We start from the raw sequence: 27,275 nt of genomic DNA on the forward strand, positions 1-27,275 counted from the left end.
TGGTACATATTATGAGTTTGATGCTACAAATTCATTCTCCAGCATACAATACGACATGCCTGATTTTGTAGTGGTATTGTTTCAGACTGGAAGACACAACAATCAGGAAAAAAATTCAAGTAAATTTGATAGCTGCAACATCAAGAACATATATCTTAAAAATGGCAGAAATGAGGTTTTTCCTAGAGAAAATTATAATTTAGACATGTCCAAGAATGATTTCCTTAAATTATATGAAGCATTTTCGGCTTTCAAAAGGGTCACTACTGGCAATACTGACATGTATTACACACCAGATGAATTCAAAGCACAGAGACCCATGTTTGTAATCAACACTTCAAAAAGGAAACAAGTTGTGGTGAATGACAGGACAAATATTAAAATTATCTGTGAATTCCATGAGGCATTACCTGATGACACCATATGTAGTGCTATTCTTATAGGTGAAAAATCATATGTTTATGATGTAAGAAATGAGAGAGTCACGGAGCAATTCTAGAGGGTCTCTGCATATTGCATTGTTTTAATATAAAATTTGAACCTGGTATCCAATTGAACTTAAACCGGAAGTAAATATGTGTGTGTGTGGGTGGGTGTGGGTGTGTATATGGGTGTATCTTGGCCTAGTTTTAAGTGTGGCCAAAAAAATATCAAGAGGGGCATATTTTTGACAAGTTTATGGACAACAATCTCACAGAAGTGCCTTTTATAAGTATAGGCAAATCAATCTGAGGGGGGTCATACTTTCTCAGGAAATTTTTGAGGGCATTTTTACAAAAATCTTGGATTAGGCAGGGTTCCACACTTGAGCAAAAAGCTCATATGGGCATGTTGAGCTAGTTTTAAGTGTAGGCAAATCTGCCAGAGGGGGGTTCATACTTTATCGAGCTGGTAATATCATCAATACAACTACTATTGTGAAAATTCCTTGCTTCGTCGCAGTGTGCCGACCTTATTGGGAAAACGTTCTTCCCGGTACTGATTTCACATCCCCTTGTGAACTCTGAAGTGATGCCGAGTCTACATCCACATCATTAAATAATGTTGAAGAAGTGCTTTGTGAATCACCTAGAAGTGATAAATGTGTTGGAATGTCTAGAAACTTACTTTTCAGCGAAAACATAGACTCAGTGGAATTTAGCAACATATATTCTCGCGCTTCATCATTATCCTGGGCGAGTTCCATAGGTAAAGGTAATGTAAATTCCCCCGTGCATATAGCACCGTGCCATGAAGGCACACGTAGTGGTGTGGTGGGCCCCAAAGATTCTAGATCTCGAACTATTTTGCAGGTGATGTGATCAGCACCATGCTCTGGCAGCCTTTTTTTATGAGGCTGGGTGCGGAAACAAGGCTGGATAAATTCCAACCAATTCCGGGAATCGAACCCGGATATCCCATGAAGTTGTCACACTAGACCAGCGCAGCTCCTTGAATGAGTTTCATATTTCGATTATTTCAATAAATTTAATATATTTGCTTGTTTTTATGGATTTTCTTCACACTTAAAATGTCTCGCTTATCATATACAAATAACCGTTGACTAGAGAATTATTTTGTAACAGAGAAACAAAGGAAATGTAATTTTGTTCTATTTCTTTCATAAATAGCAGCTGCATTAGTAGTAATTATTAGTAGTAATTAAACTAATTAATTAATTAATTATAAGAATTATTAATTAATTTAGGTATGATAAAACAATGGTAATGTGAATTTGTAGAAAGCTTTCGAAATAACACCCCCCTTGATGAAATCCTGCGTACGCTACTGCACTAAGAAGCATATTATGAAACACTAAACCAGAAAATTCCTCCCAAACTATAGAAAACATGCATTACAATGTACAATGTGTGAATGCAGATGAGAATCTTAACATGTTAAGAGGATAGATGAACATAAGCAGCACAAATGTAAAAGGTGAAGTAGATAGGTAAAAATAGCAGACCATGCATGGAATGAATCTCATACATTTTATTAGAACAGCATAACAATACCATACACTGAACCAAATTGGAAACTGAGAAAATTTAAGGCAGACGCCTTCGTAGTCCCAAAGCCCATGTGATCCCAGTGTAGAATTCAGCAAACATAGTCTCCTCTCCTTAGCAAATAGAAATAGTAGCATAAGTGGAGCAAAGAGTATATAGAATTCTAGGGAGTGCCATTGAGTAGTTGGTTGGCACACTGCAGGGTGCGAAATCATTGAAGACTGGTGTTGGGGGGGGGGGGGATCTTAATCTACACACACAAATTATACATATATACCGCTACCACAACCAAAAAGACATACAATTTTCCTTAGCTCTTAAGAGGCCAACGTCTCAACTCATCCCATCTAAACTACAACCTATGGCTGCACCAAGCTCTAATCAACCACAGCTACCCTTCCACCCTCATCAACCAAAAAATCACCAGAACCGCCTTCCACACCCACACCAAACAATCCAAAACCAATCCTCCAGTTCTGACCATCCAATACCACCCTCACCTCCTGAAAATCAAACATACCCTCCACTCCCTCCTTCCCATCCTTTGCAGTGGTCCCGACACCAGAGACATCTTTTGGGACAAACGAGGGTAGTCTTCTGGTGCCCTCCCCCCCCAACCCCAAGAACATCTAAGCCCGAAATACACCCACTCCACAGTAACTATGACATACAAAATAAATTGCGAACGTTTAGAATGATAAAGTAAAAAGAAAAACATTGAAACTTAGTGCAGTGACTATAAATTTATTACTAATTAATACAAAAAGTTATTCTTTAGTACATTACTACTAGTACATAAAACAATTTTACTCTAATGTCCACATAAACATTTCTAATTTTAGGTCATAAGATACGAAAGAGAATAGCACCACAAATGTTTTTTTGATATTTATAGATCAGTAGTATTGGTTACAGTGGCTTCAACTGAGTAACAAACAGCATCATGGACTGTTGGAAACATAAGATGAGTATTTTCATCACTAAAAAAGTTGCATTGGTCCAAAGTTTCATATGTTGTGCCAGTACCTAGAAAGACAGCATGTAATGAAAATATTTTCTCCAGTTAATTTAGTTTCAATAAACTGCATGCTAAAGGGGTCTGTCACATGTAAATAATATATTATCAGTAGGGGGCGGATTTTTGCATATTAGCATGTTTTTTTTTTCCTTAAGGAAAATTCATATACTCTCAACGGATTTATCCATTTCACTTGGTGTGGATTATTCTGATAAAGTTTTATAGTGCATATAAATGCATATTTTAGCTTAATGTGCATATAATTTGCATATATTGGGAGTAATTTTCATGTAATTGTTTGTTTCAAGTTTGTCTTCTTCATTTTCCTCATTCTTTGTGTCAGCATTAAAATGTAGCCTACTTCTGTCTAGTCATGGACACTAGTTGGGTCAAGGACATTCCAAAACTCATCTTATACCATTGCAGGTGGTCTGCTTGCGAAGATAGAGAAAACTCACCCTTTCATCAATCAACGACCTTTCAGGTGTGAGTCACATTTCCAAATTCCAGCAGCACTGCGGTTTATGTGGCATCTTGGTAAATCTGTGAGTGTGTGCGTGTGCTGCAAAAGTGACAATAAATACCGAAGGACAGAAGAAATAACAGCATATTGCTCCAACAGTGGGTAGAAGGTAACAGTGCATTTACCACTGCCGTCAGGCCTAACCCTATGGCCGAGTGGTTAGCACATCGCACTGCGATGCCAAGGGTCCCAGGTTCGAATCCCGGTCGGGCTTGGTTGTTTGTGAATGTCCATTCATCAATTTCATCACTCATCCCCATCTTCGCAAATTAGCCAAGAGGCACAAAACGTGAAGTAAAATAAACTAAATCAAATCAAATCAAAACCACTGCCGTCAGGGTTATTTATTGTCAAGTATGATCTAAACATGTAATACATTTCAGGTATTTAGAGTAGATTAAATGGAAATTTGCCAAAATGCAAATTTACCATGCTCAAACAGAGCTTTCATTTTTGGTAACAGAAAACCTTTGTTGCTGCGTAGGCCTGGACGCTATGATTTTTATAAACTTGTTAATTTTTGTGGACAATGCTGCTGTATAATCTAGTGAAGTATCATTCTGTTATCTGAGTATGTACAAAATAAGAAGAAAGTAAAACAAAAGGAATGATGGTCATAAGGTGAAGGTATGCACTGTGAGCGAATTTTATTCTTAAATCAGATATAATAAGAATACAGTAACTTGTATGCCATTTTGTCTGTTGATGTATTGGAGCTAAATATTCAAACAACATACTAGTGAGGACTAAACATGATTTTTGGGTGATTTTCTTCATGAAAGTGGTAGTGATTAAAAGTGCTATTAAAGTAATTGGAAGGAGAAAGATGGCAGTCCCATAGAAACTGAGATAGTGTCCGTGGGATTTGTGTACTTATTGATATACCGTGCGTCCATTTCGATCTTCAGCTGAGAGATCGGGAGAAGCGTGGCGGGCGGTGCTGACGGAGATGCCGACATTTGTGGCCTGTAATGCCCGCTTATTTTTATGGACATATGCAGACATTTATATAAATATTGCAAAACGAGCACTAACCTGTGTTATAAGAGTTGTTCAGACTGATATCCACCAAGTGCCAAGTGTGTAGACTTTCGGGGATAATACGTTGAATAACCTGAAACTTTTGTGCCTGTAGCTAAAGTCCTTCTGGGTCGGGCCGAGAACTTATCAGCCCCCCTCGTAACGTGAACCTTGCGGCTGGCATTCCAATCCTCTTACTGACACAACACACATACACACTGCAATAACACAAACAAGTAACGACAAGTAACCAATAATAACACTCTTGCGCACACTACGAAATTAACACGCTCTTGGTTTACATCTGCTCGCCACTATATTCACAGTTCTGTCGCGAAGGAACAAAAAACTCGAGCTCGGAGATTTCGGATTGCAAGGAAGCTCACGAACACCATTGACTTTTAACGGTTTCGTGTACAGCGTAATCTTGATACAATGTTGCACATTCGAAACCTCCAAACGATCCCCATCGACACAAAACTCTTTCAAGGATATAAACTTAGCAGAACGTTACTGGTCAAAACTATGATTAAAATGTTTTATTATCTTATCTGTGGCTCTTAACATCGTTTCTATAGCGTATTTTTTTGTGTATATAAGGGCAGAACTTGGATGAATTACAGATGACAAATTATAACACAGGTTAGTGCTCGTTTTGCAATATTGATATAAATGTCTGCATATGTCTATAAAAATAAGCAGGCATTACAGGCCGCAAATGTCGGCATCTCCGCCAGCGCCGCCCGCCACGCTTCTCCCGATCTCTCGGCTGAAGATCGAAATGGACGCACTGTATTTAATGCCGTTTTTATGGGCATATAACATGGTCCCTGGTTTTGATAAGGAAAATTGTCACAATTATATATCTTATATAAGGTATGCCCAAATGAAAAGAAGACCTTTGCTGTAGCAGCATTGTATCTAATCGAAGAAGGTAAATATGTTTGCCGATCACTTTATCTCCTTCAAAATATTCACCAGAGGAGGCAATACACTTTGACCAGCATTTGTACAGGTCTTGGAAACACTGTTCATAGTCTTTGACAGTAAGTGTTCGCAAAATACGCATAACATTTAATATAATGTCCGCAACGTCATCAAACCTTCACCCTTTCATAGCCATCTTAAGCTTGGGAAAAAGGAAAAAAATCAGCAGGCGATAAGTCCGGAGAATATGGAAGGTGAAGGTGATCACTGTCACTGAATGCTTAGCAAGGTATTGTTGTACAGACAATGCGGTATGAGTCCAAGCATTATCGTGTAACAGAAACCATTGGCCAGAATCACAGAGGTCCTTCCTAACCTGCTTCATCCTGTTTCTTAGTCGACCAAGCACTTCCTTGTAATCCCACTGATTGATTGTTTGGTTTTAAGGGACAAATTCATGGTGGATCAGTCCTTGGGAATAAAAAAATGCGATCAGCAGCACCTTTGTCTTCGATTTCGACATCCGTGCTTTTTACTTTACGGGTGAGAACTGATCTTGCCACTGCACACTCTGTCTTTTTGTTTCGGGGTCATATTGGAAACACCAGGTTTCATCTCCTGCCATGATGCACTTTAGGAAGTTGTTGTCCTGGTCCGCAGCTGCCACCAAATCCTCACAGCACTCTTTCCTTGTGTGTTCTTCTCGTTCTGTCAAAATGCGAGGCACAAAGCGAGCACACACTTTCCTCATTTGCAGGTCCTTCGTTAAAATTAACCTACAGCTTTCTTTGCTGATAAGAAGCATGTCTGATAGTTGCTGCATGGTTAAACGTCTTTCACCTCTCACCAGTGCACGAACTTTCTTCACATTGTCGTCATTCCTTGACATTGAAAGGCGTCCGTCCTGATCTTGGTTCATCCTCGACACTTTCACGTCCACCTTTGAAACTATTGTACCGGTCATACACCTGGGTTCTTGATAATGCTGCATCACCATACACTGCCCATATCATCTGTAACGTTTCGGTAAACGATTTACCCAATTTTTAACAAAACTTTATGCTGTAACGTTGTTCCATCTTGGTGCAGGTATTTTCTATGCCGCATGCACTCTACATCTGACACACGCTTGCCCCAATACAGACTGCCTGTAACAGGTTGAAACATGCAGTGATGGAATTTTAGATATGGCTCTTTGCAGTGTTGCCAGAGTATGGTACATTTTTTTTTTTGACAGTTGGGTTTCTTTATGGGCGGACCTTGTATAAAGACTTACTTTCTGATAATCGCAAGAGTCTGTTAGCTGAAAATATCGATAAATAATGTCTAGTGTATTGAAATGCTAATGTAAAAGAATAAGATATTGATCAATGCAACGAAAACAACAGTGTTTCCAACAAGATATGTGTATTATTATAATTGCTATATTGCAGTTTTTAGAGCAAGCCTCCAGACAAAGGAATGCATGTAATATACAAAAAGTATTTTGTTACATGAAACTAAAAACATTTGTAAATTAGTATTTTTTTGTTAATCCTAAATAGCACAATATATCACACTTTCATTTCTCTAATTGCATTCACTGAGTTACTGATATATTTACTTTGCATATAAGATGTACAAAACCTTAAAATAGGTTGTTTTGAAAAGTTTAAGTGCATATTTCTATGCATATTTTGTTTTTTTAGTGCATAAAAATCCACCCCCTAATTATCAGTATGAAAATATTTCAACTGATATCATTAATGTGAAAAAAGTGAGTGTAAAATTTACAATCAAAGCTCAGGACAATATATACTGCTCGCCATTAAAAATGCAACACCCAGAAGGAGTAATCGGAATCGGACGAAATGTGCACAGTGTGTAGAGGAGAGGTGCAGAAGGAAATGTTTAGGTGTTCAAGGCCGTCATGTGCGCCTGCCACGCTATCTGGTAAGTGGTACCTGTAGCAGGCCAGATAGGTGCAGACGAGCAGTGAAAGTGCATGGTCGTGAGTGTAGTGTGTTAAAATCGGTCAGCAATGCCACATCGTCGAATACGACAGCGATTCCAGCATGTTTCCCAGTTTGATCGCAGCCGAATTGTTGCATACCGTGAATGCGGATTATCCTACCGTGAGATCGGTGCCCGTGTAGGACGGAATGCATCCACAGTGATCCGTGTATGGAACCAGTGGGTCCAGGAAGGCACTGTAGAGCGACGTAGAGGTTCACATTGTCCACGTCGGACGACGGAACGGGAGGACAGACGTCTGATACGCATGGCCCTTACAGACAGAACGGCCACGTCAACGAGGATTGCGCATGAAGTACGGGATGTTTTACAACGTCCAGTGTCCCCACAAACCGTGCTTCGTCGTTTGGAGAACCGGGGATTTTTTTCCCGGTGCCCACTGTTGCGGATTCCTCTGACGCTAGAGCATAAGCGTTTGCATCTGAGATGGTGCCAAGACCGTCGTGCATGGATGGCGGAGTGGAATGCTGTAGTGTTCTCTGATGAATCCCGCTTCTGTATACATCATGATGGACGTACACGTGTGTGGCGGCACCATGGCACTAGGCTTCATGACGCCTGCATCATGCATCATCACACAGGGCCTTCATTGGGTATCATGGTATGGGGTGCCATCGCCATAGGTGTTCGTTCGTGTCTCGTACGCATTCAAGGGCCATTGAACAGCCAACGGTACATCACACAGGTTCTCACCCCTGTTGCTGTTCCATTAATCCATGCACTGCATAATGCCACTTTTCAACAGGATAACACGTGCCCCCATGTTGCAAGGAATGTCCTCGCATTTATGGAAGCTAACCACGTGCCCCTGCTTCCTTGGCCAGCACGTTCACTGGATATGTCGCCAATTGAACATGTCTGGTCCATGGTGGGTTGCCGGCTGGCCCAACTCAGGTTTCCCGCACGTAATGTTGAAGACCTCTGGCACCGTGTGGAAGCCGCTTGGGATGCCATACTGCAAGCAGACATCGATAGACTCATTCTGTCGATGCCTCGCCATGTTGCAGCAGTTATTGACGCCCGTGGAGGCTGTACACGCTACTAGCTCCTTGGGGTTATGCAACCATGTTCTACATGTCACATGTCACACCACCGAGCTCTAACTGTAATCATTTTCTTACCTTATTATGAACTACATATTTGCCAAGTTTCGTGTTTCTATCTCATTTCCTTCTGGGTGTTGCAATTTTAATGGCGAGCAGTGTAGATTAAGTTGATTAATATAATTTCAGGGTATCTAGGAGAGGAATACTGTAGATATCACACTAATAAGAAGTTAGAATTTATTTTAGGTAAGTAAAGTATATCATTATTTTAGCCCAGATCCTCATCATCATTAAATTACTTTAACACACAAGTTTAAATTGGCACATTCACCATCAATTGATCGGGGGCCTCCCCAGTGACACAGTGGTAACATCGCCATTTTGTAATCAAGGGGTCTTGGGTTGCACAGTGTTTCAGATCTCACTTTAAACTGTGTGTCCAGTCCTGCCTATCTGTGCACAAACTGAACTTAAAACAACAATTGCAAACAAACAAACTCTCAGTTGATCCTGTTCACTTTGACTGATTGTTTATCATCCAACCCTACTATAATTGTCTCGGAGCTTTCAACCTCTTCAGTGATTTAATCTTTACCATTTATGAAGAGGTTTTCTTGGGAAATCAACCAGTAATTTCCGGATAGGTTTCCAAAATTCCTTCAATCCCTGAAGATGAGAGTGACGTTAGCGCTCAAAAACCTGGAACCCCATCTGGTTGATTGCCCAAGAAAATCTCTTAATTATTCACTGCCAGGAAAGCTTCAAGAATTATTTACCATTTCTGTCTTGCATAGATTCACATATTATTTCCAGTTTTTATTCTCTTCAATAATTGCATTGTTTAAAAATGTTACAAACCTGTCTTCTTTCATTATGTAATAAGTAGACCTCGGATTTTAGGTTTTTGACCTATTTTATCCTTTGCAGGTAAATAAGAAATAATAAGTTATATCAGCATTTCATTTAAAAACAAAACAACTGAAAGTTTTATAGTACCTAAAATAACCTATTTTGCTTGTTAGAACCTATTTTAGGTCTATGCTCCTAAATTAAACCTTTTTTTAGGTTTTACAGGATTTTTATATCTTACAGAGGTATTTACTAGGTTTGATGGTGATATAATTCAATTACTGGCGTGTTTGAAACATGTTTTCGGTCTATTTCCCTCCCTTCAAGTATAAAACATCAAAGCATTAAACAAAACAAAAAATGTCTGACATCCCTGTTATCTGCAGGTAACAGTGACGTCAGAAAGAGGATAGTTCCCCCATACTTTTTACCCCTGCACTATAGACTCTCAATTCTAAGCCTTGCCTACTAAGATAAAGTGAACTGTCCTTGCCCCCCCCCCCCTCTCCCATTCTCAGTTTTGGCACCCAATTGTCTCTACTGCCTGCACAGTCCAAAGTGCAAACTTCTGATCTCTGCGGCCTTGCCCACTCTCGTGTCAGTTTGGTCCTTCTTGGCATTCACGCCTTGCGAAGAAATTTCTCAGCATTCAAATTTGCACTACTGACTATGTTTCTGTTAAAAGATGATTTTCAGCACATGAAATGATCTTTACAGACAAAAGGCGGAGTTTGATTGTGGATAACGCAAAAAGATTCATGGTGGTCAGTATTATAATTCCTGGTTTTCAAGGTGAACTTTCCAAAACTTCAAGGATAAAAGCAGATGTTTTCTGTATTCCAACCTTACATATTACCGACTCTCACCCTCCCTTCCACACACAAAAATATTAACACTATAAAGGGTTTATATGATTCCAATGTACCAAAAAATTACCTAATCAACTTCAAGATATATTATTTTGTAATAATCTTCCATCTGTCAGATAGATTGTTCTGCAAAACACACTAACAAAATAAAGGGATTGAGAAAATTTTGTTTTGTTTTCCATGTAGCTTTCTTTTTCTTCCTAAAACAATGAAAGCTAAAATGAGAGAAACTTGCCTCAGAGCATTTATAAACATGTATCAATTTAATTGGATTTGGATTAATAAAAGTTGCAATTTTTCACATATACGGAGAGAAAAAATTGGAATAGAGAAAACATCCACTTGTACCTTATTTCATGTTTTGCCAAAATTCATGAATAATTTCCAGAGCCAATAATTCACACATAATTTCTGGGGCCAATAATTCACGTGTAATTCCTGGAATTCAAGGAATACCAAGTGAGTAGCCACTCTGATATTATGCAGCAAATTATACATACGTAATTCATTTATCATATCAAGGAGTAACTTTTTCTAACAGCACAAGTGCAGTATTATAATAATTTGTATATAATTTTGAAAATGATAAAGAAATGAAAATTTGTTTAGAAAATTAATATTTGGTTATTACGGTTCTTGTGAAATTTTTTGTTTAATGATTGTATCTAATCAATATTTTTCAGGAATTTTGTACCAAATTAAGTCTTGTTGCAACCTATTTCAGGATATTTTGAGCATAATTTAAGGTTTTTAGAACCTATTTTTTTTATTTTTAGAACTTATTTTCGGATTTTTAGAACTCTTTCAGGAACTCAATAACATTCAGCAGGAAAAGAAAGTGAAATTTGACAAGAAATTAATGTGGGGGGAAAGGTATTGCTACCCTAAGGGCTCAATGCACAGTGTTCTCAGGTCAGTACAGCTGTGCCCAGTTTCACTTAGATTAGCAATTTGAATCCAAAGACGAACTCAAAAAAAGGTTTGGAAAAATGTGTAATTTCTACATCTTTTAAGCTAGATGAGCTTTGTCAGTAAATGTTAGGCATAAGGTTCCCTGTGGATACAACACTGTGCCATGAAAGGACATTTAGGAAATGTGGGGGTCCCACACATTCTAGATTTTGACCATTTTGGAGGTGATGGGATCAGTACCAATCTCTGACTGCCTTTGTGGCTGAACTTTGATTATTGTAATGAACAATATGAAAAGAGGAGGTATTGTTGTTACAAACAATACCACCAATACCAAACGTCTTTGTTGTTGAACGAACATGCTGCAGTTCAATTCAAGCTGAGTTGAGAGGAGGATGTCTTGCGAATAGTGAATCGTATTTGTGCTAAATTTTGCAGTGATATTGTTTTTGTACACTGTCAGTATGTTTTTTGATTGATTGATTGATTTGGTGTTTTAAGTCCACTTTATGCACAGTAAGGCTAATGGGGACTGGCACTGGACCTACAGTTTAGAGTGGGATCCGAACCACTATGTGCCTCCACCGGGAATCGAACCTGGGACCCCTTGATTACAAGTCAACAACGCTACCACTGTGCCATCGGGGAGGCCCTAGTATGTTTTTTTAATTTAATTATTAACAGTAGGGAGTCATGGGTAAAAAAAAGTGACTTGACACGTAGAAAGATGGCTGATATTAAGGCACTAATAAAGACAAAATTGTTCTCTAATCATGAGATTTCTCGACGATCTGATGTGTCTGAAGCATCGGTGAGGCGAATAAAGAAGAACATTGAATATGGTGGACAGTGTGAGCCACAAAGGAAGGACAAATGTGGACGTAAAACAATTTTTACTCCAAGATCCTTATGTTGTTTGAAGAACATTTGCCTCACAAATAGATTTGCGAGTACAAAGGAACTTAAAGATAAACTTGAAAAGAGTGGTGTTCGTGCATCTGAAAGAACAGTAAGGCATAGGCTCTCTGATATGAACCTGAAGGCACTCAGACCTGCTAAGAAGCCAAAATTAACCCCTGCTATGTTTCATAAACCTTCTCCACTCATCTGTCTCCTCACCCCTTTTAGGTGCAAATATTTCCCTAAGGATTTTATTTTCAAATACACTTAATTTATCAGGACTGCCATTAAGAAATATGAGGCCCCATGTGAACTACGAGGCTTGTCAGAAAAGTAAAGACACAAACAAAAAAAAAATAAGATATACAAGAAATGTATTGTATTGCTACACTGGTACAGAGGCTATTTCTCCACATACGTGCCACCATTGTCGAAACATTTGTTCAAACGTGGAACAAGTTTTTGTATTCCCAAATCGTAAAAATCCGCCGCCTGCATCTGGAACCAAGTTGTGACTTCTTCCCTTACCTCATCGTTGTTGTCAAAGTATTTTCCACCAAGATGTTTTTTTAGGTACAGGAACAGATGGTAATCGGAGGTTCGAGGTTGGGGCTGTATGGTGGATGTTCAAGGACGTCCCATTGAAAATGTGCAAGCAGATCCTTGGCGACATTTGCTGAATGGGACCGGGCGTTGTCATGAATAAAGTGGATTCCACGTGACAACATGCCTCTCAGTTTGTTTTGAATTGCACGTCGAAGATGTTTCAAAGTCTGGCAGTAAGGTTTCAGTATTAATCTTTCTTCCAGGAGGCATGAATTCCACCAGTAGGATGCCGTGGCGATCCCAGAAAATGGTTACCATCAGCTTGCGGGTTGAAAGTGAGGTTTTTAATTTTTTGAATTTTGGAGAATGGGTATGGTGCCACTCCAGTGACTGCTGCTTGGAATCAGGCATATGGTGGAACACCCATGTTTCATCACCTGTCACTATGGAGTCCAGGAATGCATCTCCCTCTTCTGTGTAGAGCGTAAGAAAGTCCAGTGCGTATCCCATTTGTTTGGTTTTGTGTTCGTCAGTCAACTTTTTTGGGGCCCAGCATGCACACAACTTTCTGTATCCTAACCCACTCAACTTCATGAATAGTATTTCTTGAAACGTCAGGAAACATCACACACTATTCTCTAATTGTTGCCCACCTGTTTGCAAGAACCTCTGCCTCATGTCTTTGCGAATGTTGTCAGTGATTACGGATGGCCTTCCGCTCCTTTCTTCATCATGAATATCACATCGACCTTTGCCACATTTTGCCGATTCATTATGTTCCCGTACACAGTCACAATTTCTCGATGGATCTCCGATGGACGTTTTCGTTGTGCCTGCAAAAACCTGATCACAGCGCATACTTCACATCTGGTGGGATTCAGTACTGATGCTGCCATTTCCAATGTGTATTCCTCGCACAAGGCTCGGCACAGCAATGACGAATCACTCCCAATCGTCGTCGCATGGATCAAGGTTACTGCCAGTGTTGCCAACTTTGGTACACATTTTTCCCCTAACATGCAAATGTGTTTGTATCTTTCCTTTCCTGACAAGCCTCGTATATTCACAAACCCCTTATATTTTAAAAAGTAGAATACCACCGAGTATCAAACACAGGATCCTTTGATTACAAGTCGACAACGTTACCATTATGCCATTGGAAGAAGAGTTGCACTTGTTGTTGACCTCTGAAGTGGTGAAAGTGAGTCTGAATTGGAAAAAGATGAAGGGAGTTATCAAAAATAATTTGACGCCCCCCTCCCCCCAAAAAAAACTCCATTTTCCCGTAGTGATTTGACCAAAACATTCCACACTTTAGGGGTTATAGAAAGTTGAATGGAGGCTAATAAATGAAAACAAATTCTTGAAGTAAATTGTAATCACTGTCGTTTGGAATTTCTTGAAAAGTGCTCTATACTGCTTTATTTTTCTACTCAGAAAATACTTCGAATATGTTCTCTGCTCTCTTCCATAATATTTTAATTTTTTTGTGTTGTTTGAAATTGCTTCTCTCTCTTTCCACTTTACTTTGATGATTCATTCTTCTTTCATCCTTTAATTAATATTTTTCCTGGTTTCTATATTTATCAGTTCTCTTTCTAAGGTCATTTTATGCTAATTCTTTTATTATAATTGTTGATCTTATCTCTCATACATTGAATATGCTCAAGTCAGTTTATAAGGTCTATCCCAAAGGAAATTCTGGAGAAATAGTTTTATTGAAATTAGGTTCAAATACAGTTAATATTCTTCAAACTAGGATCCTTGATCATCAATACAGCAGTTTTGGTGTTTCTGTCACTCTTTGTAGCAGAGCAGGAAGTCTTGGCCTAAGATGCCTTACAGAGCACTCGTCATGGATGCTTGGACTTTTTCAATTGTCACAAAACGGTGCCTTTTCATGCCTAATTTGAGCATTGGGAAGAAAAAGAAGTTGGCTGGTGCGAGGTCCAGACTGTACAGTGGGTGGGAAAGTGTTGTCACATTTTTCTTGGTCAGAAATTCCCTCACTTGCAGCGATAAGTGAGATGGTGAAATGTGGTGGAGAAACTAGGCATCTGCGATCTCAGGGCGGACATGTGAGACTTTTTCTCAACCGATCGGCTACCTGCATGTAAAATTCGGCAGTCCAACTTTATCTGAGATTAACCTCACACTCAAACGTCAGTCAGACTTCACTTGAGTCACATGGTCGGCAGTTCTGGACATTGATGGGTGCCTTGAGCGTTGTTCATTCTCCTCGTCTTCTCTTCCTTCTTTGAACACCTTGTCTTGTGCTTTCATTAAAGTTTCATCCCCATAGGCTTATCTTAACATTTACAGCATGTCGGTAGTGGATTTACCAAGTATGACACACAATTTTATCGCGTACTGCTGATCCAAACTGCGCTGCATTTTAGACTGTGACAGGACACTAAAACAGCTTCTCACTTAGCTGGCGATCCGAACACCGGAACAGCTCAGAGGCAAGTGAGTTGCATCAGACTGTATACCCAACATCCCCCACCAACCACCCTGACCAATAGATCCAACTCCCGACCCTTCTGACTGTCCTGCCAAAAATTGTCTCATTACTTTTGGGACAGGCCTTGTACGTACATATTTGTTTGCAGAATCTCAAAGCAACCAGAGATTATAGTTTTCAGTTTCAAAGAAAATGTTGCAGTTATAATGAAAAAGATATGTAAGATATGAAAAAGACTTACCTGGGCATCCTGATATGAGACAGAAGATATTAACCTTAGAGGTATCCTCTATAATTTCTCTTATTGTGCTCACTCCACTTGAATCAATGTTAGTTACATATGATATGTCAAGGATCAGGAATTTTACCTAATTAGGAATTAAATAAATGCAATTAATTAATATAGATAGAAGTTAAGACGTGAACTTACAAAAGGGAGAAAATAAGAGGATTTTAAACAACTCACGGGACAACCAGAGACAGAGAGGGAGAGAGAGCTTTAAAACATGACCCTGTATCGTGGCACCAACACACACACACACAAAATGTGATGCAAGTTTTAAAGGGAAGTATGCAGGTTGTTGCATGACTACATTCACGTGTGTGACCCCTGATGACCTCTTGAAAGATGTATATCTTCCAGTTTACCAAGCACAGAAATCAGACATGTCGTCCACTATTTTTTAGTTCAGCATTGTCCACAACTTCTTTCCATTTCATAGTGCATCTTGCAATCAAGAAGTTCTGGGTTCAAACCCCAGTGGAAGCACCTTGCACAGTGATTCGGATCTCGCTTTATGTCCAGGGCCAGACTGGGACTGCTAAGAGGGTGGTGGCAATTTTCCTTAAGGGGGCACCCCCCTAAGAAATCATTGATTGCAATTGCCTATAATTACAGTAAAGGCTGAATTGACACCTACTTTACGTGTACATAAGAAATTCAAAATCAGATAACAAAAGAGCAAGTGCCACGCTGTTTCACATAATAAAATGCAAGTATATTTTCAAATACTTAAAATTATGAGTAAATATAAAGTAAAATTCATCAAAAGCTATTTTGTTTCTATGCCTGAATTTATATATATCGTGATGCATGAATATATATACTGTACAAATTCGCAACGTGCATCATCACATAAAAATTTATTTTCTGGTATAATCTCTCTCCTTAAAATACATTATACTTCTGTTATGTATGTACTAAGCAAACAGATCTTTTGAAAACACTTTTCTATTAAAACGAATCAGATCTGAAATGATATTTTACAGTGAAAGAAAGCATTTGTTTTCAGAATTTTCACAGCACAATTTGCTAGTAATATTGTCATTATAGATAGACACAAACTTGTTAGTAGCCTGGTAGATTTTCAAGAATGTAGTCCTTGATGCCTTCAAATCTATTGTTGCAGTTGAAACATATCGTCCAACTTGAACGAAATCCAAGTTCCTCATTTGTAGATAATCTGAGAGAGGATTTGTAATTTAAAAAACCTGTAGAAACATCATCGCATCAATGATTGTCTTGAAAATGGTAAACTTTTTCAAAGGAGCTGTGGCATCATTTTGCACTTTTGTGTTGAATTAATTAGAATGGGCAATGAGAGAAAGTGTTGGAACAAACTGACAGAATACACGTTCATATATCCTTCCTTGATATTCATGATCTTCAGTGCAGTAATGCAGACAACCAAATATCTTTATCGTGGCATCATTTCTGCTTTTCCATCTTGTGGTTCCTAATGCTGCAAAACTAATGCTGAGATTCTGTTGCAAAACTTTCAGGCATTTGTGAGACTTTTAGAAATATTTTGAGTTTCTTGCAACAAGCTAAAGATGAAATGCAAACATTCAGACACTGTGCTGTCTGTAAACACAAAATTGAGATAGGAGCATGTGTTCTGGACTAATTTCAGTAAGTTTTCTAATTCATGAAATAGAAAAAAAAAATGCTTTTCCGTGACTTATAAGCAGGATGGGATTTGTGTGGGGTGTTTCCTCCCTCTCGTTACTACATCCTCTTCATCGATTGTAGGGCTTTCCTAATGACATAGTGGTAGCATCGTCGCCTTGTAATCAAGGGGTTCCGGGTTTGATACCCGGTGGAGGTACATAGTGGTTCGGATCCAAAATTAAACTGTAGGTCCAGTCCTGATTAGCCTTACTGTGCATAAAGTGGACTTGAAATGCCAAATCAATCAATCATCAATTGTAAATCTCTGGACCTTGGGGATGATATTGATCTGTTATATATTGAATAATGCTTCGAAAGAAGTAACTGGAAATTCTCCTACTCTGCATTTTTTTTAACATACTGATTCTAGGAAGGAAATAATCCACACGAACAACAATTCCACATATGAAACCGATTTTACATTTCGTGTACAGCTCATTCCATGTCAAATCAACCGATAAAAATGATTTTTGAACCTTATAAGATTCAGATTTTTTAGATTTTTTGTTTATACATTATCAAGCGGACAAAAACTGCCAAATTTCAGATTTTTTCTACTATTAGTTTCTGAGTTATTGACTTTCAAAAAAGCAAAAATCCCAAAATTTGACGACATTTTGAAATCTTCAAACACTTGTAGATCAAAAACTATTTGACCTAGAGAGCTCAAATTGGAGTCACTCTCGTTTGCTTTTAATGAGCTTTAATTTGAAATGCAACATGGCTGTGGAATTTCAATTTTCTAATTTTTAAGAAACTTCAAAAGAAGTTTTTTTTTTTAAAATCTCAAAAAACACCATTTGAAGACATCAATTGACTATTCGTATGCAAAATTTCATAATGGGATGGCAATAGGTTCCTATGGAAATTAATTTTTTGTATTGTAATGTGTGCAAAATTTGCAAAATTTGTTGACTTCTATGTTATAACCACAACTATATGTTGAGTGGTTGATGTGGAAGTTTTCATAAGTATTAGTATATTTTATAATTTTTGGACTACAAATAATATGAAAATACCTAAAACTTATCACTTTTAATATCAGGTAAGCAAATTGAAAAATGTACGAGGGGAAGAGTTTCGACACTCAAAAAGGTTCCTTAGCAACACACCATAAAGGTCCATTAAATTAGGCACACACAGGAGATGTACTATGTAGATTTTCAGCGAAAAATGCAGGCTCGACCAGGACTCGAACCTGGGTCTCTGGCAATACATGCCATTGCTCTACCACTGAGCTACCGAGCCGGCCTGGCTTCCCCTGCATTTTTGCTGGCACTGTTTAATTAATTTTTCGCTACATAGTACATCTCCTGTGTGTGCCTAATTTAATGGTTGGTTGGTTGATTTAGTATTTTACACCCTTGTGCAAATTAATTGAAACAGACCATGTTTTCTACATTACTTGTAATCGTGTACTCAAAACAAACACGAAAAGTAAGTTAGATCATTTGTTTTGTTGGCTGATGAAATCATTACGTCAGGTTACTGTATTGCATCAGATTTGAGAATCCTGTCCGATCGCCGTAGTGTTCATTGACTGATGTAATCATGACGTAAGCAGCTGCAGTATTGCATCAGATTTTAGAAACCTCACCAGATGTGATTCGAAAGCAGGTCGAGATGGATGAGACACCTAGGAAACGCACGAAGATCGTAACTTTGCACGAACAAACAGATAAACGTATAGAGAGATTGCGTCAGTGGTTGGTGTGAGTTTGGCAACTGTCAGTCGTGTCATCAAGTCGCAGGAGGAAACCGGATCGGTTTCTCCTAAACGTAAAGGAAAGTTTGGGCGTTTGAAGAAAACAACCCCTAGAGATGATGCATACTTGCTTCGACAAAGCAAAAAGGATCCCCGCAAAACGAGTGACGCACTGAAAACGGATTTGCAGGAGAAAGGAATCAAAATTAGTTCCTCTACAGTTCGCAGGCGCCTTATTGCGGTCGGATGAAAAGCCAGAAGACCTGACAAGAAACAGCTTTTAATGACAACAATTAAACGAAATCGGTATAAATGGGCAAAAAAGTATAAGGAATGGACGAAAAACCAGTGGCAAAAAGTCCTATTCACCGACGAAAGCCATTTGTTTGTACAGGGTCAGCGAAGTCAGCATGTTCGAATGTCACAGGGAGAGAAGCTTCGTGATTGCCACATCGATCAGCCTGTCAAGCACCCACAATAGATGTTTTGGGGATGTTTCAGTTATTATGGTGTCCGAAGCCTGCATCCAATAGAAGGAATGATGCGCTTGCAACAATATATTGAGGTTCTACGAAAGAGTGGTATTCCAGAGCTGAAAACGAGGTATCCTTACGAAAGTGTGCTATTCCAGAGCTGAAAACGAGGTATCCTGACGGTACTGGGATATTGCAGCATGACCTAGCCTCCTGTCACACATCGAAAGTGGTGAAGAATTTCATGACAGAGCAGCAATTACAGGTACTTGATTGGCAAGGGAATTCTCCGCACGTAAATCCCATTGAGAATTTGTGGGCTATATGCAAAAGTTGCCTCCGTGCTGTGGACTCTACGACTATGGAGAAGCTCATTCAAGTGTGTTACAGGGATCCGAAAATCAACAGTGACTGTTCGAAACTAGTAGACTCCATGCCAAACCGTGTTCAAATGCTGCTTATCCATTACTAATGTACGTGTAGGTGAGTTTTGTACAATAAACTACTAAATTCGTGCTTTGTTTCAATTAATTTGCACAAGGGTTAAGTCCACTTTATGCACAGTAAGGCTAATCGGGACTGGACCTACAGTTTAAAGTGGAATCCGAATCACTATGTGCCTCCACCGGGTATCGAACCCGGGACCCCTTGATTACAAGGTGATGACACTACCACTGCGCCATCGGGGAGGCCCACCTAATTTAATGGATTGACATCTCTACGCTGGGAGGAACCAGGCAACATCGATGTCTATAGTGTTTCAAAGGCAACAGATCCCGTTGCAGTGGCACTTGCAGAGACGATTTCTCACAGGTAAAACAGCGCCAGCGAAAATGCAGGGGAAGCCAGGGCAGCTCGGTAGCTCAGTGGTAGAGCAATGGCACGGATTGCCAAAGACCCGGGTTCGAGTCTTGGTCGAGCCTGCATTTTTCGCTGAAAATCTACACACCACAAAGGTGTCATGACAATCGAGAAGTAGTTCGTACAGCATGGCTGCTCCACTGTTGACTTGCACTGTAGAAGAGCTATGAAGTGTTATTCGTTTTTTGTGGTCAGATGGAGTGAAACCTTGTGAAATATAGAGCTGAATTAAGGTTCAGTATGGAGTCATTGTTTAAGTCAGGGGAGAATTTATAAATGAGTGGAAAGATTTAGTGACTGAAGACTAAATGTCAGTGATGAACACCAGAGTGGGAGGCCAGTTTCCGTGGCAACTAAGGCAGTGAAACAGCAGATAGATCAGCAAATCCGTTAATTTAGTACACTCTCCCTTGACTTAAACAATTGTCTCCGTACTGAACCTTCATTCTGCTGTAGATTTCAGCATAGGCATGTGCAGACCCTCTGATTAGGAGGAGTGGGGGGGGGGAGCCTTGATGAAAGTTAATTTGGAGAAAGAAAAGCCTCATTTCATCTCAACTGTTTTATTGTATTATGGGTATGGAACAGGGGCGTATATACAGTGGGTCTGGAACCACTGAAAATAACTGTATTAGAAGAATACACACTTCCGTGGCACCGATGTTCTTTGCCCCCCTCCATTATTCCCCCTAATTTGGAACATGGTTTGATACAGCAGATTCAAATCAACTTCACATAATATGCTCATTTCCAACAGTGATGGCCATTAGGGGGGGGGGGTTGCTCCCTCACTTTTTGCCCCTAAACTATAGTATCTTAATGCTAAGCCTTGTCTGCAAAGAAAAAGTAAACTGTCCTTGCCCCCTCCCCACTTTGTCATGCAATTGCTGCTACAGATTTTTAATGTATGGACAATTTATTCTTGGAAACACATAGGTAACAAAACTAATGAATATACTGTATGCGAGTGTTAATAACAAGAAATTTGATAGAGAACAAAGTTGGATAGTTCAATTACATAGGGAATAATGCATCTTATATAGTTGATTGGTACTTTCGTCTGCTTGAAAATACTTAGTTATGTAAAGAGCATAATATCGTTTAATAACTGTGATAAGTTTCCTCTGCACTAAATTCGTAACCAAGAGTATTAGAGATGACTATTGCCCCCTCTTGCCCACCCTATGGATTTCAGAATGTTTCAATCCCTCTGACCACAAAAAACGAATAACACTTCGTAGCTCTTCTACAGTGCAAGTCAACAGTAGAGCGGCCATGCTGTACGAGCTACTGCGCAGGCACATACTGCTCAATTGTCACGACACCTTTATGGTGTGTTACTAAGGAACCTTTTTGGGTGCCGAAACACAAATTTTCATTGTGCATAAATCTCCATGAAGTTTAGAATAAAATTCCTGTTATTCAATGACTTCCCTTGTACATTTTTCAATTTGCTTACCTAATATTAAAAGTGATAAGTTTTAGGTATTTTCATGTTATTTGTAGTCCAAAAATTATAAAATAGACTACAAATAACATGAAAATACCTAAAACTTATCACTTTTAATATTAGGTAAGCAAATTGAAAAATGTACAAGGGAAGTCATTGAATAACAGCATATAGTTGTGGTTATGACATAGAAGTCAACAAATTTTGCAAACATTACAATACAAAAAAATAAATTCCATAGGAACCCATTGCCATCCCATTATGAAATTTTGCACACAAATAGTCAATTGATGTCTTAAAATCATATATTTTTTTTCAAAAAAAATTAAAAACTGTTTTTGAGATTTTCAAAAAAAAACTTCTTCAAGTTTCTTAAAAATTAAAAGATGGAAATACCACAGTTATGTTGTATTTCAAATTAAAGCTCATTAAAAGCAGAAGAGAATGACTCCAATTTGAGCTCTCTAGGTCAAATAGTTTTTGATTTACAGCTGTTCAAAGATTTCAAAATGTCATCAAATTTTGGGATTTTTGCTTTTTTGAAAGTCAATAACTCAAAAACTAAGAGCAGAAAATATCTGAAATTAGGCAGTTTTCGTCAACTTTACTGGTATGCTACTACCACTTCACCAAAAATTATCAATTTCTGAGATGTCAAGGTTTAGACCCCGGTTGATTTGACATGGAATGACCCATACAGCACTATACTCGACCTTTGCTTACTTTTGCCGCGAGGGCCATAAAAATGATGGTACCAGAAGCAGAAGATGACCAGGGGAGGGGAGGGGGCTGAATTTTCGAAAATTTTCTCTTTCTACAATTGACATGAGCTACTTTTGTGGCTCTCTCTGTTTCATGATTATTACTAATCTTTTAAAGTAATTGTTTCTAGTTAGTAGGCGCCAGGCTGCTCAGGGCAAGATGGATTTTTTTGGGACCCCTCCAGTCTGGTCCTCCCATTTTTAAAAATTTTCTCCAAAAACACATGATCATCAAAATAACAATAATCTCTTAATTGAAATTGCTACGTTATTTTACAATATAATTAATATGTTATGCAGCAGTAACTTCAATTAATCCAACTGTTTCAGCCACACACCAAGTAGAGGCACATATTGATTCGGATCCCACTTTAAACAATAGGACCTGTCCCAATTAGCTTTTCTGTGCATAAAGTGGACTTAAAAATAAACTCAAACAAACACCGTTAAGTTATCAGAAATAAGGTTTGGGCACCAAGCAAAGGGGATGTCCCAATATGGCAGTCCACCCTGCCGAGGGCGGTGCCCCAGTCAGTCACTCGGGTCGCTCACCCCATAAGCCACCCCTGTGTAAGTCCATGAGGGAACAGAAAAGAAAAGATTTATTCGCCACTGCTAAATCTGTTACCGATTGTGAACAGTAGAAAAGAGACCTAATTTGGGTTTTCAGAAGGGTGCCGAGACAAGAGGGCATACTGGGATTTTGCCCGTTGTCCCGGTGGGCCAGTCTGGCTCTGTTTATATCTCCAAGTCCAGTCCCGATTAGACTATCTGAGCATGAAGTGGACCTAAAGAGAAATCTTACCTCTTTCATACTTGTGAACAGATCAATGGAAGAAGGGTCAGACAAAACATGTTGGAGTGTTGCCGAAATTAATTATACTTGTTCGTCAAGGATTTGCAATAACACTTCTTGGGGCACCTTTCAGAGACAACTCATGCACCATCCCAGATTCACAAACATGTCAACATGACTGGGCCTAAAGTTTAAAGTGGGATCCAAACCACTGGGTATCGAACCTGGGACCCCTTGATTACAAGGCAACAACAAAAGCACTGCACCATTGGGGGAGACCTCCAAACCAGTGAAGTGTTGTTGCTTCAGAATCAACAATTAGCAGAAAAGATAGGCTAAAACCATAGCTGTTGGTCGCACTTCTAATTTGTTTCTTTGTTTGCTTTGTCTTAAGAAAAGTTTGGTTTATAAGTGTTGGAGAACTTTTGAATCACCATAGTGTATTGTTTTTAAGTATCATCTTATTTTGCTGAAGTTATGCTTGTTACAGTTTTAGTGTAAAAAGGTGTTAGGGTACTGTATCTAAATTTATAATGTTTTTTGTCAACTTTGTTGAAAGTAGTGAATTCCATTTACCTTCGGTGATGCAGGAGAAATTAGGGAAGCATTCAACAATAAGAAAACATGAAATGGTCCCATGTTGCTCAGAAAACTTAATTTAGGGTTTGAAACAGGACTCCACCGAGAGGACCTCATATCATGATCAGCCAAACCTTTACATTTTTGCATGAGCCCCAGTTTCTTTCTTTAAATCCATCTTTTTTAACTTTTTATACCTTATTTAATGTTGTAATTCCTGGGACTTCCCTGTGAGGAAAGATCCAGAATAGGTCTGAAATGTTGGACCAAAAAAGAAGTTAAAGTCAAGGCCACCTGTAAGTACAAAAACCTTTATTAGAATTTCATTACCTCTGGTGGTCATGTGAACATTGAAGACAGTACTGTATCTAAAATGTTACATAAAAAGATCAGTATATAAGTACATAGACTTTAGTCTATATGAAACTAACCTGTTCTGCCTGCTCAACTTCAATCCTCAAGTCTTCACTGTGTCTTTCCTCTTTATCATTGGAGCAGCTTCCATTGTCATTCCCTTGTTCCTGAAGCAGACAAGGTACACCATTATATATTAATCAGTATCAAATTTATAGTTCTCTACATAAATCATTTTTGCCTCTCATTATGCAGTTTCAGAAAATGATTCACAACACTTCATAAACTCCCTAAAAAAATATCAGTAATAGTAATTTTGTAGTACACTGCTGTTCACACAAAGAGTTACTCCTTCTTTCTCTCACTCAATCAATTATTTAAACTCTTACATGTTCAGACATTGTGACAGTTACTTGTGACAATTTTGAGCTTGGAGTGTATTTTTTACCTTACGGTGTTGAAACGGTGCTTGCAACACCCAATGCTATAAACACATCAGAACATATGAAACAATAATATTCTTCAAAGAAATGACACCAAAATTGAGTGTGAAAATTTTGGGTTACAGCAGTAAATGTATTTTAGTGTGTCCCGTCATTCATGTACCACTCCCCTTGCTTCATATATAGATATATAGATACAAGCGACTGACTGGATGAACACTCACAACATGATCAGTAATATTTGAATGGGAAGAAGAATTGCCAAGTCCAAATTATAAGGTCAAGACAAATCTTTGTGTCAGGTTGTGGGTGATATTATTAAAAGCAGACAAAATTAATCAATAACTGCATTTACTGGTCTAATAAACATTGGTATTACATTTAGAAAACAAGGATAATTAGCAGTTGAAATTATTGTCAAGAAATATATACACTAAGTATATATTCCAAGTATTACAGAGTTTATCATCAAAGGTGTTTTTCTTTTGTGAATACTTCTACATTGTCATTCTCTTCTATACATTATTGTTGTTTGCTATGTTATGTAGATCCTAGTGACAGTGCCAGAAAACATGAGTGGGGAGGCAGAGAAGGTGTTCCAAGAATATTTTCTGGAATGGTGCAGTAATTTTTAGTATGTACCAAAATATCATACAAAAAATGCATATTTCAATTAAATTTGCATTTATTTATCTACTTTTTCTTGTCTGCTGAGAAGGGGGAATAGACTGGTCGAACAGGAGGGCTTTCATTCCCTGCCTTATCCCCCTCTGGCATCGCCACTGGTAGATTTTATTGTGCATAAGAAACTGACCTGTTCTGTCTGTTCAACTTCGACTCTCAGCTCATCACTGCATCTCTCTCCTGTATCACTGGTGTAGCTTCCATTGTCAATCCCTTCTCCCTGAAATAGACATAAGACATGTCGTCACTTAGTAAATTTTAAACTCTCAGAACACATGCTCCTATCTCAATTTAGAGTTCACGCACAGCACAGTGTCTGAATGTTTGTATTTCATGGAACAGCTAGTTGCAAGAAACTCAAATATTTCTTAAAGCCTCACAAACGCCTGGAAGTTTATTTGCGACAGAATCTCAGCATTAGTTTTGCAGCAATAAGAACCACAAGATGGAATACTGAAGAAAGAAGTTGACCTGATACACACTTTATTGCTTCGATCATCTCTTCATTCTTCCAGGTTTTGCATTTGCCACCCCCAAAAAACAAGAAATGTTTATTTAGGGCAGCCAGAGGTGAGGCATCCGGTCATTGGGAGATTTGGCGATGACAAAGGAAAGTAATATAAATATTGTATTTAAAATATTTTAGAGAAGTGAAAAAGTAAGTCGGAATATTCGCATATTTGCATGAAAGTAGTCACGTGACACCATGAAACAGCTAGAAATATGCAAGAGATTCTCTAAGTTTAGCACATCAAAAAGAGAGCCCAGTTCTACCCCCGGTGTCCAACCATCCCACTACATTTCCTGTCAAGTGCAGTGGTGTCAGGCAGCTTGGGCCATCACAGGAATTGTGTGAATCCAAGGCCCTTCGACCTCGTGTCCCCTGCTCTTGAAGGTCTTGGCATAAGACTTTTTTCAGCCCCTATGTTAACAACCACTGCAGGTTTCTGTGACGTCATCAAGATGAAACTTCTCCGAGTGTCTGCTATTCCTGTAAAGCATGCAACGCTCCACAATTTACACAGAATACATGAAAGTAAAGGTGCATAAAAAAATATAAGTAAGCAAAAGCATAAATTTATCCACGGTTAGTGCTGCACATAACTGGAAAATGAGCAGTTCAGTATCCATTGTATTTCCTTCATAGTATTTCTCCTTTTAATTTTCTTGGGTCCCGTGGTTCAAATATCAATTTCGGAAAAAAATATTCTTGATTTACAAAACACGAAGTACAAGGTAATCAAAAAAAGTTCTTGCCGTTTTTGACGTCCCATTAATCATGCGCTCACAGAGAGGATACGAAATAATGCATGTGCCTGCCAAGCGATCGGGAGTTAGCCTGACCATCGACTGTCAGTAATACAGGCACGTTGCGCACACACAGCAGTCATAGCTCGTCCAGTGTTGAAGAGAAATGGAGGTATCGAAGCAGCTTGTTCGCATGTGTTTGTTGTATGACTTTAAAGTGGGCCTGTCAGCTGCCACATCAAGTCGCCACATTTGCCAGGCATTTGGGGAGAATGCCGTGAACAAACGCACTGCCAGGCATTGGTTCCAGAAATTCCGTTTGGGAGATGTGAGCCTTTCGGATGAACCTCGGAGTGGACGACCACATGTGTTGGATGACGAGGCCCTGAAAGCAGCCATCGAGGAGGACAGTGGTCTAACATGTGATGAACTTGCAGAAAGGTTCCATGTTTCCGATGAAACAGTCAGACTGCACCTGCATGGGATAGGGAACTCATACAAGTTAAGCAAGTGGGTACCCCACACATTGTCGGCAGGCAACAAGGAACAACGAGTGACAGCCTGTTTGTCCTTGCTGACTTGGCACCTGAACACACCCATATTTGATTGCTTGTTCACTGGTGATGAAAAGTGGGTCCTCTATGACACTCCCAAGCATGCCAGACATTGGTTGTCGCCACGTGACCCTGTTCCTCACACCTCAAGACCACCTCTGCACCCATGCTCTCTGTATGGGGGAATTGTTGGCAAGTGGTGCATTACGAGCTCCTTCCACCTGGTCAGACCATCACTGCTGACCTCTGCTCTCAGCAGTTGCAAAGGGTGCACCATGCATTGCAGCAGAAGGAGCCGGCATTGATGAATTGCAAGGGTGTGCTATTCCTGCACAATGCCA

General features: G+C 39.1%; 1 protein-coding gene and 1 non-coding gene across 7 annotated transcripts in view; both read right to left on the bottom strand.

Moving 5' to 3' along the window:
* The window catches only part of LOC145983853 (prestin-like), a 327,363-nt gene that overhangs the window by 57,359 nt on the left and 242,729 nt on the right, over positions 1–27,275 (bottom strand). For 5 of the 6 annotated variants that reach the window (XM_083116901.1, XM_083116905.1, XM_083116900.1 and 2 more), the window contains 3 exons: positions 25,263–25,352; positions 24,083–24,172; positions 15,317–15,443 (listed from right to left, as the gene is read on the bottom strand). In XM_083116901.1, coding sequence (XP_082973027.1) covers positions 15,317–15,443; positions 24,083–24,172; positions 25,263–25,352 — 307 coding nt within the window. Of the gene's footprint in view, positions 1–2,766; positions 3,015–15,316; positions 15,444–24,082; positions 24,173–25,262; positions 25,353–27,275 lie in introns of those variants that run through there. The other variant, XM_083116906.1, reaches the window with a different exon arrangement.
* Positions 18,204–18,274, bottom strand: TRNAY-GUA (transfer RNA tyrosine (anticodon GUA)). The gene has a single exon. It is a non-coding gene; the product is annotated as a tRNA-Tyr (tRNA).

The sequence above is a fragment of the Lepisma saccharinum genome, chromosome 2 (genome assembly GCF_977018435.1).
Source record: "Lepisma saccharinum chromosome 2, izLepSacc3.1, whole genome shotgun sequence".
NCBI lineage: Eukaryota > Metazoa > Arthropoda > Insecta > Zygentoma > Lepismatidae > Lepisma > Lepisma saccharinum.